This window comes from Myotis lucifugus, unplaced genomic scaffold, assembly GCF_000147115.1.
Source record: "Myotis lucifugus unplaced genomic scaffold, Myoluc2.0 scaffold_876, whole genome shotgun sequence".
Taxonomy (NCBI): domain Eukaryota; kingdom Metazoa; phylum Chordata; class Mammalia; order Chiroptera; family Vespertilionidae; genus Myotis; species Myotis lucifugus.
In genome coordinates, this window is record NW_005871924.1 from 38509 (window position 1) to 57172 (window position 18664).

At 44.8% G+C, this 18664-nt stretch overlaps 1 protein-coding gene across 4 annotated transcripts in view; it reads right to left on the bottom strand.

Moving 5' to 3' along the window:
• Positions 1 to 4225: 4225 nt before the first annotated feature.
• FAM192A (family with sequence similarity 192 member A) overlaps positions 4226 to 18664 on the bottom strand; it is a 29058-nt gene continuing 14619 nt past the window's right edge. For all 4 annotated transcript variants that reach the window (XM_023747431.1, XM_006106648.3, XM_006106646.3 and 1 more), the window contains 3 exons: positions 14228 to 14361; positions 9044 to 9108; positions 4226 to 5020 (listed from right to left, as the gene is read on the bottom strand). In XM_023747431.1, coding sequence (XP_023603199.1) covers positions 4803 to 5020; positions 9044 to 9108; positions 14228 to 14361 — 417 coding nt within the window. In that variant the 3' untranslated portion in view covers positions 4226 to 4802. The remainder of the gene's footprint in view (positions 5021 to 9043; positions 9109 to 14227; positions 14362 to 18664) is intronic.

Sequence of the window (18664 nt, forward strand, 5' to 3'; positions counted from 1 at the left end):
TTAAGCGCCGTTCCCCGCTCCGTGTTTAAGTGCTTCGCAGGCATAATCCTGATGAACCAACAGCCCGTCCAGGACCATTTCAGAGACGCGCACATAAGCAGGCAGCTGGTCGCATCTCTCAGAGGCAGAGCCAGACCTTAGATCGGGTCTGGCAGACTCCAGAGCCCACACGCGCCCGCTGCATTGAACGTCCTCCCTGAGCCCTCCAAGGTCTCTGCTGCAGCTGGTAGTTTGTCCTTCCTCTCTACTGGACCTGGGAAGCCACTCACCTTGGCCTCTCCCAGGTCATGCTTACTAGTGGCGGCTACACCTGGGGGGTGCACCAGGCAGGGTCCCTCCTACGGTGCCTGGTGACCTCAGGAGCCAGTGTCTACCTGGTAGAAGCGAATGAGGGATATCTCCATCCTAAATTTTCTTTGCTTTTTCATCCCAAGTTTTCAACGCACCTGCTGATTCTGTAGCCACCAAAAGCCGGCTAAAATATCCTGTAGGGACACCCTCGCTTCTCCTAAGAGGGCTGCAGGACTGCCTGGAGCCCTGATCCCCCCAAGGACATTGGGGAATCACACAAAGGTCTCCTTGTTGTTTTTCTGGAGGGGCTGAAGATGACAGCTGAGCCATATACCCACGGCTAGGACACCCGAGCCAAGGAACCGCGTGTGCCTGAGCAATTAACATTTAGCTGAGAGGGAAGCGCACAGAACCAGCTGCTGGTGGCAGCTCTGACGACCAGATCTGACCCTTCGTCCTGTCAGTGTTCTCGCTACAACTGAGGAATGCCAGCAGGATGCACAGACCTGCCACAAAGCACCACCACCGGGAGCTCTGGCCCCCGCCTGCACACGGGGAGGCTGGCCTAACAGTGCTGATGGGATGGCTACTATCCACTGAGCACCGTGCCAGCTACCACACCGAGGAGCGACCTAGGTGAGCTCACCCTCGCTAGGAAGTTGGTGTCGCTGTTATTCATCGAGGAGGAAACAGGCCCAGAGGTTAAGGGCCTGGCTCAAGTGACCCAGCTAGTGCATGTCTGGTCCAAGCTCACAGCCATGGTGGCACCTCTACAGAAGCTGGAACCAGGCCACGTTCCCAGGAAGAAGCAGGGGAAATGTCTTGGGCAAAGGAAGCGTCTCTCTTGGGCGGAAAGAAGGCAGCCAGAAGGGAAGACCCTGAGGCGGAGAGTGAAAGAAATGCCAGGGACGAGCCTCTAGTTAGGGCCTGACTTGCAGTCCAGGATGCTCCTGACAAAAGCTCGCGCACCCGCCCCACCCCCTGAATGCGAAAAGCCAGCTGTCCCTCCTCCCGAAAAAGACATAAACAGGTCACGGCCACCTCGGTAGGTCCAGTCACATCAGCCTCCCTGTTCTTCACCGATGCCGTGGTTGCTTTGAATTTCATGCTCCCCTTCTCCCCGCCCAGGTGGGTGACAGGGCCACAGCTAGAGAGGGCACGAAGTGACACAAACTAGACCAGTGATGGCGAACCTTTTGAGCTCGGCGTGTCAGCATTTTGAAAAACCCTAACTTAACTCTGGTGCCGTGTCACATATAGAAATTTTTTGATCTTTTCAACCATAGTAAAACAAAGACTTATATTTTTGATATTTATTTTATATATTTAAATGCCATTTAACAAAGAAAAATCAACCAAAAAAATGAGTTCGCGTGTCACCTCTGACGCGCGTGTCATGGGTTCGCCATCACTGAACTAGATCATCCAAACAGAGCTGGCAATAGGATTCCTCACAGATGAGCTTTCTCCCTTGCACAGTTCAAGAGCTGTGAGGATACTGCCACTCAGGCCCTAGCCCGTGTGGCTCAGTTGGCTGAGCACTGTCCCAGGCACCAAGAAGTTGGTCGCTGATTCAATTGCAGGCTTGTTCCCCAGTAGGGGGCGTGCAGGGGGCAGCCAATCGATGTTTCTCTCTGACTCTCCTCTAAGATCAATAAAAACATTTTTTAAAAAACTCTGTACCTTTTATAAAAATATATTTTTATTGATTTCAAAGAGGAAGGGAGAGGGAGAGATAGAAACATGACAAGAGAGAATCACTGACTGGCTGCTTCCTGCACACCCCATGGTGAAGATTGAGTCTGCAACCTGGGCATGTCCCCAAACCAGGATCGAACCATGACCTCCTGGTTCATAGGTGGACGCTCAACCACTGAGCCATGCTGGTCAGGCTCAATAAAAACATTAAAAATAATCATAATTATTGCCACTCAAGATAACATAAGCAAGTTTAAAGAAACCCACTCTGAACTTTGTTTTTATCCCTCATGACCTAGTCATAAAACCCGTTATCTATTAAGACAGGAGCAGTGCTTCCTCCGTTTTCCAGTTCTTTGGGTCTGAACCACACGGTCTACACTGGATGCTTTACAAGGCTGCTTCCTCTACCGGACAGACCAGGTCCTGCTTTGCTATTCAGGATTCCCACAGAGCCTGTTTCACCCCAACGCTCCACACTACCCGGTACGACAGAATACGATGCAATGACCACCAGCGATTCTCAGTCTCGCCTGAGACACACACGTGAGCAGAACTCTCAGTCTGAAGAGCCTCAGCCTTCGCCACAATCTAGCTGCTCTGGTAGCTGGGGAGGGAGTTGGGAGCACAGATTCAGTGCAGCAAAAGCAAGAGCCTGTTATTAGCCTTCAAATTAAGTATGTTTTAAATTCCTGCAATGCTTTGTTAACTTCCTCCAACATAACAGAGGCCGTGAGGCCGCGTAATGGCCTCTTATTAAGTCATACCACACAAAGAGGGTGCCTCTGATTCCTCGGTCTGCTGCCTCCTGGAACGAGCCGAGGTTGCTCCGGGGACGTTCCGTAATCATGACAGCACGGGTCGCAGGAACAATGAAGCAGAGAAGCAGAAGGTGCCTACATCAGTTTTACCTACACGCCTTGTCTGTTAGAATGGAACCGATGTGCCTGGGCTGCCAGTCAGGAACAATTAGCACAGAGTGGTTCCGAAAGAGGAAGAAACCTCAGGCATCAGCTCTGGGTGAAGGGGAGTCGCCATCTGCCAACGGGCACTGGAATGCCACTGCATGGGAAGGGGGGAAGGAGTGGGCTGGATGAGATCCAGGGGCCTCTCTGCCCACGTTAACACCGAGCAGCTTCTCTGCCTGCCAGCCTCACAGTGTCACACATCCTGTGTGTCTCTCTCCGTCTCACACCCGAGGAGGGAGAAACAATTGACGTAGGAAGCCAGGGGGAAAAAGAACTCGCACAGGCCCATTCTCCTGAAGCAGGGGGTCTACAGGTTTGGTTTGGTTTGGTTAATCCTCACCTGAGGATATTTTCCCTTGATTTTTTAGAGTGGGAGGGAGGGGGAGAGACAGAAACATCTATGGAAAGAGACACATCAAACGGTTGCCTCCCCAACGCACCCCGACCAGGGTTGGGGATCGAGCCTGCAACCCAGTTATGTGCCCTTAACTGACACTCTATCCACTGAGCCAAACCGGTAGTTTTTTTTAAACTACCTCTGTCCTTGAGGCCTCCATACCAGTCTCCCTCCATCCTTTTCTCCCTCCCGAAGGGAGAGCCCCTGCCTCCGTCTCTGAGACACAGAGGTGGAGCAATACCTCTAGGTCTTGGCGGCTCACCGCCTCGGAGCTGCTCTGTGTGGGATGGGAAAGGAGGAGAGGCAGCAGAGAAAAGGGGGAAAGGATTAGGGCAGCACCTCTAAGCTAGACATAGCTCCCAGAGTTAGAAGCCACAACTATAAAGGTATCTACCAAAGAAGAACCTCGACAGAATACAGAGCATAGTCAGAATATGCGGGCGGGTCCCATAGGAACCCAGGAGCTGCCAAAACTAAGTCATCTTGTCCACAGACCTATCAGCACTTGTGATTTCTGGCTCTGATAAAATAAGGCCTATGTCTGCTTCTTTAAGGTTTAGCCTTTTTTTTTCCTTCCTTTTAAAATATATTTTTATTGATTTCAAAACAGAAGGGAGAGCGAGGAGATAAAAACATCAATGATGAGAAAGAACCATTGATCGGTTGCCTCCTATATGCCCCAGACTGGGGATCAAGCCCACAACCCAGGCATGCGCCCTGATCAGGAAGTGAACTGTGACCTCCTGGTTCATAGGTTGACGCTCACCACTGAGCCATGCCAGCCAGGCTAAGGCTTAGTTTTAAATGGGATTAGATAAAGGGAGGAGAAAGACTGTTTTCTCAGAGTAAGGAAACACCTCACAGTGAAAGATGAGTGCGAAATGACACCCCCTGCAGATGTAGTTTTTAATCTTAGTCACACAACATCAAGAACTGGTTAGTTCCAGGGGAGTGCGCCAGTTCATTACCTGGACCAGTTCTCTCCGTCCGCATCTCCACAATGCAGTGCCACCAAACAATGTGTTCATCTAGGAGAGAATGTTTAAAAGAATACCTGTCCAAGAATGGCCCTTGCTTCCCTGTGCTGTTCAAAAAGGAAAAAAACAAAAACAAAACAAAACAAAAAACCACAAGAAAGCAACATAACCCAAACCCTGTACCAGCCAGCTGCTCTGTCTTCCCAGGGCGTTTTCAGTGGGGTTTCAGCCGGGCCCTGACCCCCACCCCACATGAGTGAGGAGAGAGGCAGGGGCCGGACCGGGCATCTGCACCGGAGTGGAAAGAGAAACCAAACACAGGTGGGTGCCGGCACATTTTTAGACGAGGTTAGAATGTCCCGGTGTGCACAGGAAGCAGGCAAAGAAGTTTTCTGAGGGAGGCAGTGCCTGCAGGCAGATGAGCCATCTGTGTACTCTTGGGGAGGAGCTCCCTGGATAAGGACACAGAAGCTAGGGGGCCTCGAGGAAGCTGTTGGTTCGGAAGATGGAGGAGACGATCTTGCCGGTGGCGTTGATGGTGCCTTCGCTGTCCGAGCTGGACTCGGAGTCGCTGCTCCCAGAGTAGGCGCCCAGGCCTGGGAGGATGCCGATACAGACCGCAGCCGAGGGGCAGTGGATGGAGGGACCACTCAGGGACGTGCTTCCAAGAGCCACGCAAGACGAGGCTTCTGCAAAGGAGAGGGAGGACTTTAGCTTCATCACCCTCTTCCACAGTTGATGGTCTGCTTTCCATGTGCCAGGCACCGTGCCGAGGGCTTTCCCATGGAAGCCTCAAAACCACCCTGTGCGGGCGACACTACTGTCACTCTCACCCTCTAGCTCACCTCCTCCTTTACATCTGAGAGAGCGGAAGCCACAGCCAGAGAGCATTTTAAGACCCTGGGGAATGTCACCAAGTAGGTCCAGGCTCTCTTGCCCAGGACACCCCAGTTACACTGCCACCTTAGTGACAGAAAGCCTCAATCTAGAGAAAGCAGGCCTTAAAGATTAAAGGAAAAGTTAAGAGGTCCACTCCTCCTTCTTCCTTCTAAATGTTCCCAGCCTCACTTAGCCATTACAACAACCGGCCATGCAAGTTCTAGCCCTCATTTTACTGGTGAGGGAGGTCAAACGACCTGCTAGGTAAAGGCCACTTAGAGGAGGAAATGTTAAACTAAATCTGAATCAAAAAATCATGTACTGAAAGGATTCCTGAGCTCGTCACTGCAGAGGAAGAGCGGGAGTTCAAACTTCACCGTCTCAACTGACAAGGGTACTATTTTCTAGGGTTTGTCTTAACAAAGCCCGAACTAATAGCTCATGTAAATATCGAAAGGATACACGGTTCCTAGTATATAAAATAGGGGTAAGCAGGAAATACACTGAAAAGCTCAGAGAGATCGCAAATGCCCCGACACAGAGGTCAGGACTAGAACATATCTCCTTTTCTTACTGGAAGGTCTAATAAGGGGGAAAGCTGCTAAGATAGGCAGCGTTAAAAGAGGGAGATGTAGAAATGTGGAAGGAGAGCTGACAGTGCCTGCAGAGATGGCCATAAGGCACAAGAAAGTAGAGGCAAGCGTCTGTAACAAATATCACAAAAACTTTCAAGATATAAAGAGTTCTTCTGAAACCAACCAACCAATAACCAAATGGAAAAGTGGACAAAAGACATGAACAGTCACAGAAAAAGGAGCAGATGGATTTTAAACACAGGAGAATAAACACTATATAAGAAGGGAAAGTAAGGGGAAGGCATCTTTATATATTGCTGGGGGAGGGGGCGAGGGCAGTTCAGCAATGTCCTTCAGACTTACATGATGTTCCTACGAGAACATGCCCTGCAGCACTGCCGACAGCAGCAAGTGTGCAGACCATCGAAATGTCCATCAATAGGGGATCATTTAAGCAATGGACTACTATTCAGCCACTAAGAAGAGTAAACATCTCTGTTTACTGTATCAAATGGTCCACAAAACACTGTGCTAAATGAGAAAGACAAGGGTGCGTTTAAGGTACAATTTGTGTGTGTGTGTGTGTGTGGTGGGACATGCCCAGGTTTATGCATGATAATGTCTGAAAAAAAAGACATTAAAAATTGGTAACGGGCTGCTCTGGGGAAAAAAAACTCAGTGGTTGGGAAACAGGAGAGAAAACTTTCTACTCCACACTCCTTTGTCCCGTTAGAATTTTCTATTATGTGCATATACTACCTATTCAGACAGATTTTTTTAAAGGTAAATGCAAAAATTCAAAGAGCATCCTGGGCCACTTAAATTAGGGAGGATCAGTCCCACGTCTCTGTGACCACAGGCATCCCAGTATTACAGCCAGGAGGGCGGGGGACCACTGGGCAGCCCTAGAGACAACAGGGATTGCTTGTCTATATTCTCCTCTAACCATGAGTCTCCACACGACAAGGGTTCTTTCTTCCCCGTGCCACCCGCTGGGCATACGGCACAGGGCCTGGCACAGAGTGGGCCAGTGCCCACAGTGTGTGAGCATGCAGGAAAATGTGTTCAAGACACGGAAGCGTTTCACTGCAAATGGCAAAAATCTTTTTTGGGGGGTGGTAAAAACGTTGGGGGGTGGACATGACATTATACTGTATGCCATTCACTGTGTTAAGTTACATATACAATGTACTTTCAGTATTCTGTTAGAAAAGTATTTAGGATATGAGTCAGTTACTTAGAAAAACAGCTGCTCAGTGAGATGTGACATTTTATTAAGTATTTCAGGGTGACTTTCTTAGAAAAGAAGGACAAGTCTAAAGTGCCTGTGAGGACCAGAGCTGGCCGAAGGGAAGGGTGGACGGCAGCCTCAGAAAGGCAACCAAAGATCTAGAACTCCGTGGCGTCAGCAGAGTTCAAGCCAAAAGACCAAATCTCCCAATTATCTAGGAGGTTTCAAGAGAGAAAAGAGACTACGACTCTGACAAATTTCATTCCAAAAGCAGTTAACTGTCCAAAGAGAACAAAATGGTGCCCTCTGATCTCAGCCATTTGGTGAAGTTTCCTGCCAACTTCTGCAATTGCAGGACCACATTGTCACAGCAAATTAACACTGAAAATTACTAACAGAGAATGTGCTTGCGATTCAGACAGCTGCGTGACTTGAGAGGAGATGGGGTCAGCGTGTGCATTCTGCGCAGAGCTCAAGCCCAGAAGCTCCGGTGGGGGAAGCCTGCCTCTCCCCGGGGCCACAGAGCTGTCTTCTGGGGGACCAAGGGGACAAATCCTCCTACTGCTGAGGACAAGACCCTGAAGCAAGACACAGCAGACATTCCTCCTGTGTGGCCTTAGCTCCTAGCAAAAGAAGGTATTTCTTGCCCAGCTTCTGCTGTACGAACGGAAGGGGGAGGAAGAAGGCGTTTAGAACGCCAAAAAAGATGGCTCTGAACACGTGTGTGCCTCACTGTCAAGACCCCCCCGTTTTCCTTTCCACTGACTCATGCAAATACTTCCTACCAGGGACTAAGCACCAGATGCAGAGCTACGAATTACCTGGCTGAGGTATGTTTAAGATTTCCATGAAGTATACACAGTATACACTTATGCTATTTAAGCAGCCACAGTATATTCTTTTTGACCTAATAACTCCATGTATTTAACCTGATATTTGTGAATATGCAAAACGATGCATGTATAGGATTATTTAATACAACATCATAAAAGTGAAAGCTATCTAAACGTTCATCAATAAAAAATGGGATAAATATACTATGTAAAACCATATGATGGAATACCAGACAGCCTTAAAAAGGAAGGAAGAGCCTGGCCAGTGTGGCTCAGTGACTGAGCATCATCAACCCACGAACCAGGAGGTCACAGTTAGATTCCCAGTCAGGGCACATGCCTGGGCTGCAGGCTCCATCCCCAATGTGGGGCATGCAGGAGGCACCCGATTGATGATTTTCTCTCATTGATGTTTCTCTCTCATTCCCTCCCTCTCCCTTCCTCTCTGAAATCAATAAAAATGTATTTTTTTTAAAAAGTAGATTATACAGCAAAAGGTATCAGCAACAGTTGGGCATTACCGGTGCTCAGTAGATACATATTTTAAAATATCCATTTTTTTTTTTTTTTGAGAGAGAAAATAAATTAAGCCCTGTTTTATGGATGACCCACTGAGTTTAGCTCAGACTCTCAATCCCACAGGGAGTCAGGGGTAGAACTGAAAACACTCTTGAATTTCCCATTCTTGATCCAGCACCCAGGATACACTCACCTTCACTTACAACTGTGCCACTTAATGCAGTGTCAGATTTGATCACATAAAAGTAACCACCAAAGAAAGTGTAGTCCTGGAAACTGTCTTAAAACCAGACTCACTCCAATCCAACCATCAGCAGGAGCCTGGCATTCTACCTCTCACTGGTAGCAAGCCAGGTGAAATCAAGAAACTTGACATTTGGGGAAAACAGAGAAAAATCCTTTGTGAGAAGAGGTGATATGACCAGGGTTCTGGCTGTGCACGCACTCCTAGGCTGTGCACAATGGCCACTTATCAGTTCCACGGGTTTCTAACATAGTACTTTGCAGGGCAGCTGACATACTCTTGGGTATAAACCTGCCTGGTAAAAAAATTTGGTAAATTAAGTTTAGGTAGGCCTGCTTAGAGGTAAACACCTTCATTCATAAGTGCAAGGCATTCCAGCCCTTTACTATTTGGTACTATGAGTGAAGAACAAAGTGAAAGCTGCCACCCACCTTGATTCTTGTCATCTGGGTCAGGGTCCGATTTCAGCCTTTTTACACTGTTGCCACTCTCTGAGCTGTAACAGAAAACATGGTGATGTGAGCTAAGTCCAATCTTGGGGATCAAAGCTCTGGGAGCTTCAATAACCATTTATATGGCTCTGAGGCAGCCTCAAGGAACTAGAATAATCTGAAATAAAAAGTCTTCATTTCAGAGTCTCCCCCTGGTTATATTATTGGTTAAAAAGACAACTTAAACCCCTGACCAATTCAAGGGATAAAGTGTTATATCTACAACCATTTCCTACACTTCAGATCCTTTGTTGTCCTTATCATTCATTCATCTTGGATAGAACCACAGACGGATTTCAAGACTATCTGGACATGTTCATAAGTGACAAAAATTTAGTTTAAGTTATTAAAGACCGAAGGAAGCATCTTTAGTTACATGCTAGAGATTCTGAAAGTCATCTAAAAGGCCTTCATTAAAAGATCATCTAAGCAGTGTACTTCAATGAGGAAGGAAATAATTCGAGAAGGAAGGACTTAATTCCAGAAGGAAGGAATGGTGGAGGAAAAAACACCAAAAACCTGGCAAATACAAATATAAATCTAAACACAATGTTGTCTGTATAAACACACACACACACACACACACACACACACAAACCCATCTAATTTGTGGTGTCAAACATGATCATACTAAAGTCCTAAGCATGTAAGAAAGGAAGAAGGTGATTGTAGCTCAAAGTCCTAAGGTTGGTGTATAATTTTGCAGGGAAGTAAGATAGCGATTTACTTTAGGTTTTCCTAAGTATGCTGGTCAATTGCAAGGTTGGCCATCAAAAGAACAGAAATAGAATACCTAAATCCAAACTAGTAGGAAGAAAGAAAAATTGAACGAAGTAATTTTTAATCTTAATTTTTTTAAAGCAAGAAGAATACAAGAAAAAATTCTTTAAAGACAAACAACATTAAGATAGTAAAAACTGTCTCGCTCTGGCTGGGTAGCTCAGTTGGTTGGAGCATCATCCCAATACACCAATGAATCAACCAATGAATGTATAAATAACTGGAACAACAAATCGATGTTTCTCTCTCCCCTTTTTCTCTCTCAAATAAACAATTTTTTAAAAACTATAAAAAATCCTAATAAATCCAACCCTACCAGTAAAAAGATCAACAGACTGAATTGTCAATCAGCTACATATGACACACACCTAAAAACTTAACAAAACGAGACAATTCCAGATAGAGTAACCATCAGAAAAAAAAATACTAACAACTTTAGTTAATGTATTTGAAACAAGACAAAATGGGTGAATTCCCAGAAAATAAAACCAAATTAAACTGATTCAGAAAGATATAATCTTAGTCCTATAATCATAACAATTTTAAAGGGGGGACAAAAATGATTTTATCTAGTTCTACTAAGCTTTCACAAACTAGAACACTACCAACTTATATACACTCCTGAAGAGAAGAAGGAACACTCCCTGAATCATTCTCTGAAGCTAGTTTTCATTTTCATGTCAAAATCAGATAAAACTGGGGGGTGGGGGGGATACAGGACAGTCTCCCTCAAGAACACAGATTCAACTGATACAAACTATGAGCAAAACAAGCCAGTGGAGTTAAGAAAAATAACAATATATCACTGCCAAGCTGGGTTTCTCACAGGAATGCAACATTAGAAAAATCTATAAATTTACTTTTTCTCTGTAACAGAATAAATAAAAAATTATTTGATCAACTCAAAAGCAGAAAAAGAATAAGACAAAATTTAACAGTTAATGGCTACAAAAGAACCTATCAAACTAGGAACAGAACTTCCTTAACTTGCTTGCCAAAGGATATCTAAACAAACAAAAACGATCAATACTAATCTTAGAAGTGAAAGCTATAAACATTATGTTTAAAACTAGAATGTGCAGAGTTGTTGCTAACAACTGGCTAGTTGGTCCTAGCCAGTGAGGTAAGGTAAGAAAAAGGAATTAAAAAACATAAGGAAGAGAATAAAACTGTCATTACTTACAGATGGTAACTTTCTACATATAAATTTCAAAAGAATCCACTGATAAATTATTAAAGTTAATAAGAGCTGGTGGCTGGATGTAAATATTCCATTGACTGCATTTTTACACACCAGCAGCAAAAATATACATAAAATACTTCAGAATAAATTTAAGAAAAAATGTGCACAACTTTTTTTTTAATATATATTTTTATTGATTTCAGAGAGGAAGGGAGAGGCAGAGGGGGGAGAGAGAGAGAGAGAGAGAGAGAGAGAGAGAGAGAGAGAGAGAAGCATTAATGATGAGAATCATTGACTGGCTGCCTCCTGCCTGCCCCCCACTGGGGATTGAGTCCACAACCCGGGGTGGAAATCAAACCATGACCTCCTGGTTTATAGGCCGACACTCAACCACTGAGCCACACCGGCTGGGCTGTGCATAACTTTTTTGAAAAATAATTATAAGACTTTATAGAATGACATTAAAGGAAATCAATAAATGTATTGGCATGGACAGGAAGACTCAAATCCATAAAGATCTTTCTATAAATTTATCATGCAATTTAAATAACATTCCAATAAAAATTTCAATAGAGATTTTAAAAGAACTTAAATCTAAAATTTATATGGAAGAACAAAGTGGCCAAGAATAGATATGACTTGCCCGACCAGATATCAAGATTTATTATAAAGCAACAATAATTACCCAGAATGGTACAGGTCCAACAGATCCAAGGACAAGGAAAAAAGACCCCTCAAACAAACCGATATATGTATGGAAACTTGTTATAAGACAGAGGTGATATTAAAGACTCCTGGGGGGGGGCGGTATATACATACTTAGTAAAAGCTGCTAGAAAATTTGCTTTTTGTTTGAAGAAAAAAATTGAAATGGGATCCCTACCTCATACCCTTCACAAAAATCAATGACAGATGGATTCAAGACTACCATATGAAAGACAAAACTCTAAACTTTAGAAGAAAAACTATCTTAGGACCTCAGGGTAGGAAGAATTTCATGAACAAAATATAAAATGATCTGACCATAAAATACTGGTATATTTGACCACCTTCAAACAGTACAAACTTCCGGTTATAAAGTAAACAAGTCTCAGGGATGTAATGTATGGTCTGGTGACTAGTTAGTAATACTGAATTGTATAGAGACTAGTTAATAATACTGTATTGTATGTCTGAAAGTCGCTAAGAGAGTAGATCTTAGTTCTCATCACAAGAAAAAAAATATTGTAACTATGTGTGGTGATGGATGTTAACTAGACTTAAATAAACTCCCAGACTGACTCACTCCAAACTTAGTGCACCAGAATTTGCGTGAGGCCTAGAAGCCCATTAACAAACGCCCAAGTGATTCTATAAACCCAGGCTGGAAACATTAGGAACTCCGGCCCCAGGAGACTCATTTATCACCTTGCTACACAAAATAACAAGAAATGATGTAGTTTCAAAACCAAAAAGGGGCTATATGCATGTCACCAAGTACGCTAAGGACTATATGGGAGACAGTTATAAGACCCATTCTGCTGGCTGCAAGACACTACTGAGGTGACTGACTGCCCACTTAGAAAGCCCTTTCTAATGGACTCAGGCCCAAATCCTGAAAGACACTGGGCCAGGCATTAGAGCTTCTGTGAAAATGTGAAAGGAATAATTCATAGCTCGGGCAACGAGGCTCTTCAGGCTGCCGATCCTCCTCCCCTCTGCTGCTATCTCATAACGACATTTTTACACGTAAACAATGTTCTAGAACATCTGCAGCCGATGAATGGTGTGCCAAACCACAAGACTGCATCAATACACTCCGTTCAATACACGTGGCTGGCTGACAATACACCATATTGATTTTCCTAATGGACTGCACTTAAAAACTTTATATCATTTTGCCATTGGTATGGTGGTCAAACTGAAATAACCAGATTTAATCGCTTTGGTGCCATTGAGGATTTGGAAAGGGAGGAGCGAACCTAACAAAGAACTTACCCAAATCTCTAGGCACTGCTGCCACCCCCCCCAGCAATCACGCGGAGCCCAGCCAGGTCTGTGACCCTATCACAGGGCCATGTTCGTACAGCCACAATGCCTTTGCTGCTAGCAGCTGCCAGCCCTCTCCTGTCTGCCTGTCAAAGCCCTAGTCCTCCTCACTAATTGTGGGGCGCGGTTACGGTGTTTTGGCCAGGTTCAAGTCTCGGACTAATGAAAGGACAGGGTCCTCTCATTGCCACCTGCAAGTCCCAGCTGGAGGGCAGGGCCCTCCCAGCACAATTATAGCCAACAGCTGTGGTTGTAAGCTTGAACCTATGGTCCAAACATGTAACCCCACGTGCCTTGTGCTAGAGTTCGGGTGCGTGTAGTTAAGTGAGGTTGAAACTCACGAGAATGATGTAAACAACGTGATCACGCCCCTACTTTGCCTCGTGGCATCTGCTATAAAATAAAGACACGGCTTGTGGGCGCTGGCGCTGTCTCATCAGGGAGCAGCGTCCCACCGAGACCCAGCTTTCATTCTCTTGTCTGTCTTTTCTCAATCCTTTCACCCCCCAACTCAGGGTCACTGAACCAGGCTGAGCTGGCATGGCACATAAGGCGCCCTGGGGCAGAGTATGCCATGGCCGTGCCGGTTCCCCACAACTAATCATCTCCTTTCTAAAGCTTTCCTAACTTCTCCAGCAGGAGCACCCGCCCTCCAGGCAGCCTTAGGTGTCTCCTCTTCCCTGCTCTTATTACGCCCTGAACAGATCCTTTCATAGACCTTGCTACCTCGTTTGCCTAGAAACACAAATGCCCGACTATTACACTCCACCTCTCCTATTATTTTGTGACCGTGGATAAAAGTTCTCAACCTCTCAAATTCTCGGTCTCCTCACCTGTAAGTCACTTGTACTTCATACACTTGAGGAGGAAGAGATGAGATCATGTGCAGAAAGCACTTAGCACAATGCCAGGCACACAGCAGGTGCCACGGCAGAGTAGCCATTACTGTGCTGACTGAGCAGTCAGAGACCAGGCTCAGAGGGTACAGACCGTATGAAATTGGGAAGGGGGAGCCAGGGGCGGCTCCCGAGGGAACTTCACGGAGACTCACGCTTAGCTCTGGCTATCATTCCAAGAGGCATTTCAGAGGACACGGTCAGAGGGAGGTTTAAGTTGTGCAAGTGTCGGCTGACCTCTTATGCTTCACAGCTCCCGCCAACAGCTTTGCCTGGGAGAACTTGTTCTTGGTTTCTATGGGTTTCATGGCCACTTTCTTCTCCACTTCCTTCTTGTTTTCTGGAGCAATTCCAACCTTGTTGAGATTACTGTGAGTTACAGGTTAAGGGTCAAACTAAGCAAACGGAAGAGCTGTGCCAGGACAATGGTAAATTGAGAAGGAATGCAAATCTAATCCACCAGCACTTTGGCTCTGCCAAGTCATATTTAGCCTACTGATTTGAAAAAGCCCTCCCCTTTATTCTGCCAGTCAAATCCAGCTGATTTCAAGAGAAATGAAGGTGAACACAGAGGAAGATGGCAAATCAAGCATAAAATAATATAGGCAAGGGAACTTTTCCCCTCCGATTCTCTATGAAAGTCTGAGTACAGCCAGAAAACCTGCTACTACCGAAGACATAGTCGTTGTCATGCTCGCTGGGGAAAACAAAAATCTTAAGGAATATAAATGCAACAAAAAAAAATATGGCTTCCCTGAAAATGTTTGCTTTTCCAATTTTGCAGAATGTCCTATGACTATTAATGGCATCAATCTTAGACACGACGAAGACTACCTCCTACTCTGCTGGTGCAAGGCAACATCAAAACCACTTAAGTTCATTAAAAAACAGAGTCTTCGTGTCGATCAGTCACCACCCCCTCTCCTATCACAAGCCTCCTGGATGCGGACCTCCAGAGGCCCAGGAACCAGTTTTAAATCCTCCCTCAAGGTGATTTTAACAAGAAACCCCTGTGCATATACAACACAACCCGAGAACCAAAAAGTTGATTTTGAAGCATAACCTGTCCCTGGTAGCATCACTTTTTTCATGCTTGATGTCAATCTCTGGCTTTCAAGGTCTGTCACTTTCTTTTGTTCTCTCTACCTGCCTCCTCTCCACCTTCCCTTCCATTCTCTCACAACCTATTATGCAACAGATGAGTGTTCCAACACGGTGCAACTTCTTACTGAAGACGCAGTCGAGCCCTCTTGGAGCAATAGTGACATCTAGTGCCCAAGGAATCTGAGAAGCGTTTATTCTCAACCCCAAGAGATGGGGATGGGGGGTGTATGGTCTAAGCTGCTTATTTGTCTTTAAACAATGGAGAACACTGGGTACCAGAAATAAAAAAAGTCTAATTCTGATCACTTTCCAGGCACTATCTCTGTTCTTATGAACACCAGTTACCTTAAATATTTGCAATATTCAATGGGGATTATGCATATAGCTCAATACTACTGTTTCATCAGTTTCATGTTTTTAAGGTCATTATGGGAACAGACAGGATATTAATACTAAATGTTCATCCTTTTTAAGAATAAAAATGGAGAGAGAGAGAGAGAGAGAGAGAGAGAGAAGCATCAATCAGGTGCCTCCAGAAAGCACCCAAACCAGTGATTGAACCCAAACCCAGGTATGTGCCCTGACTAGGAATTGAACCCGAAACCTTTCAAGGCATGCAAGGACGCTCCAACCGACCAAGCCACCTGGACAGGACTGTTACTATAATTTTTAAGTGCATCAATAAACAGTTTAAATTTGTAAAAAAATAAAAATAAAAAAATAGAATAAAAATGAGCCCTACACAGTTTGGCTCAGTGGATAAGAGTGTTGGCTTGCAGACTAAAGGGTCCCAGGTTCGATTCCTGGTCAGGGCACATGCCCAGGTTGTGGGCTTGATCCCCAGTGGGGGACGTGCAGGAGGCAATGGATCACTGATTCTCTCTCATCATTGATGTTTCTTTCTCTCTCTCCCTTCCTTTCTGATATCAATAAAAATATATTTTAAAAAGAAAGAGCATAACCTAAAGACACAGACAATAAGGTGGTGAAGGCTTGGGGAGGGGTAGGTGGGGGAGGGCAACGGGGGGAATTACGTATGTAATTCTTTCACAATATTTATATTAAAAAAATAACAAAAATGAAACAGATTTTATCTTTCTAGTATAGAATGCCAAAAACCATGAGCATGCTGTGATTTTTCCCTACAACTCCAACATTAATAAAAACTCAAAGAAAATTCTTAATATTAAATGTTGAAAAATAAAACAAATTGGAATTAACACAATGAAAGTACTCGTGTATTTATAATACCGGGACGCAGACAAAAAAAACAACACTTAATTTTTTATTCTTTTAAAGTGAAGAAAAGTGTTCATCCTTTTCTTTTGGGGGAGGCAGGTGGTAATATTATTTTTGATCCATATCCAAATCATCATCCATTTTTTCCCATAAGTCCCTCTCCTGTAAAATGCTTTAAATACACAAACACACCTCAAAACTCTCAAGGAACTCATTAAAGGGCATTTTTTAAAAAAATCACAATTCTTAACACATAATGTGGCTAAAGGAAACTAGAGGTCTGCTGTTTATATGGCACAAACCACAGCTTATTTGTATTCACAAGTATCATATTATAAAATGTATCATATTATAAAGGTCAGTTAAAGCCAAGAGCCAAGAGCTTCCATAAACAAATGTCGAGTCCTCCAATTCCTACCTCAACATGTCTCTGGCTACAGTCACCCTTGGGATTAGTGCATATACACCAGTGAATTGGAAGGCTTGCTTTTCTTCGGTTTTTCTAAAGAGTCAGAAGTTTCCAAGTTTCTGACGAAAGCCAATACCCCTGGGGCCCCGTCAAGGTGGCTGTAACGTTACCAGGACAGGAAAGTTTCTTTGGCCTCACTTCTGCCCCATTCATTCTTCCCTTTGAATTGGAAACCGAAGGGCCTCTCATCCATAACCAACACTGCTTTCCAGAATGCTGCTTTGGGAGGCACTCGGTCTTATTTGCTAGCCTAGCAAATTAAGCACATGAAACAGGACAATTCACGTGAGACGTGTAATTAATGTCCTTCCTTAGCGGAAAAAGCCTGGTGCCTGAAACAATGCCATACACATTTCTGCCCATGTCTACAAACCCCAATGCGTACTGCTGTTCTGGGGTCAGCAGAGGGGAGCTTCCGAATAATCAGTCTCAATCCCCCAGTTGGGATTGAGGGGTAATTTTTCATCAACTCCTATCTTAATGTTACACCAGAAAGCCACTAGGAGAACTAGGACGGGAAGCCAGGTCTCTTGCTACCAATTAAGAGCAGGTTTTGTGACACCATGCTGCCACCTTATTTCAATCACCGTCACCTTGATTTAAACCAAATCCCGAGGAATCTTTGCGCACTTTCTCCCATATAACTCTTTAATAGAACCCACTGTACGCTGTCTGCAAAAAAATATCAACACACACAGCAGTGTCACATCACTCGGAAGTGAAGCCTGCTCAATCGCACTAGTGAAGTCATTCAACATATAAGCTTTGAAATATTCAAATAAGATTTCTCATAGGAGGCCTGGCCAGCATGGCTCAAATGGTTGAGCACTGACCTATGAACCAGGAGGTCACGGTTCGATTCTCAGTCAGGGCACATGCCCAGGTTGTGGGCTCGATCCCCAGTGTGGGGTGTGCAAGAGGCAGCCAATCAATGATTCACTCTCATCATTGATGTTTCTCCCCCCCGCCTCTCTCTCTCTCCCTCCTTCCCCCTCTGTAATCAATTAAAAAACAATTTTTTTTAAAGAAACCCTCTTCCATTAAAAAAAAAATTCTCATAGGAGAAAAAAAAACTAGGGTGGTCTTATTAACCTCTCCTATGAGTCATTCATTACTTTATCCAAATATATACCAAGAAACCACTACATACCAGGCACTGAAAAATCAGTGATGGCCAAGTCCCTGTTCTTATAAAGCTTACTTTACCTTCCAGCAGGTGAGAGGCAAACAAACCAAGACTTTCAGGTAGTGATAAGTACTATTAAAAATGACATTATAGACAGTGATGGGAGGGGGTGCAATTTTAGGTGGGCTGCTTAGGGAAAGTCTCTATTAGGAAGGGAGATGTGAACTGAGATCCGAGGGCCATGAAACGAGCCTTGTAAAATCTGAGGGCCAAGAATGCAACTACAAAGGCCTTGGGATGGAAACACCAAGTTCGGTGAGAGGGACACAGGAAGGCCAGTGGGCTGCAGTACAGCGAACACTAGGAAGAGTGAGTTCAGATGGAATGGGGAGGGGAGTTGGCCTAAATAATGCTGAGCCCTATAGGGCCTGGTAAAGAATGTAGACTTAAGTTTAAATGCAACTGGAGGCCACTAGTGTTCAAACAGTAAAGTGACATGATCCCATGCATGTTTTCAAATGTCCCTGAGAAATGACTATTGGGGACGAGAGAAGCAGCTGAGGCTAAGTGGAGGGCCACAGCAGTCCAGAGAGGAGTCAATGACCACTGCAATGGCAGTATAGAGAGAATTACACAGATTTGGAGCACATTTGGGAGGTAATTTTTGACCCAGGTACGTGGAGGTATAGGAGCACATTACTGAGATAGGAGACAGAGAGATTTTGGGGGGGGGGGG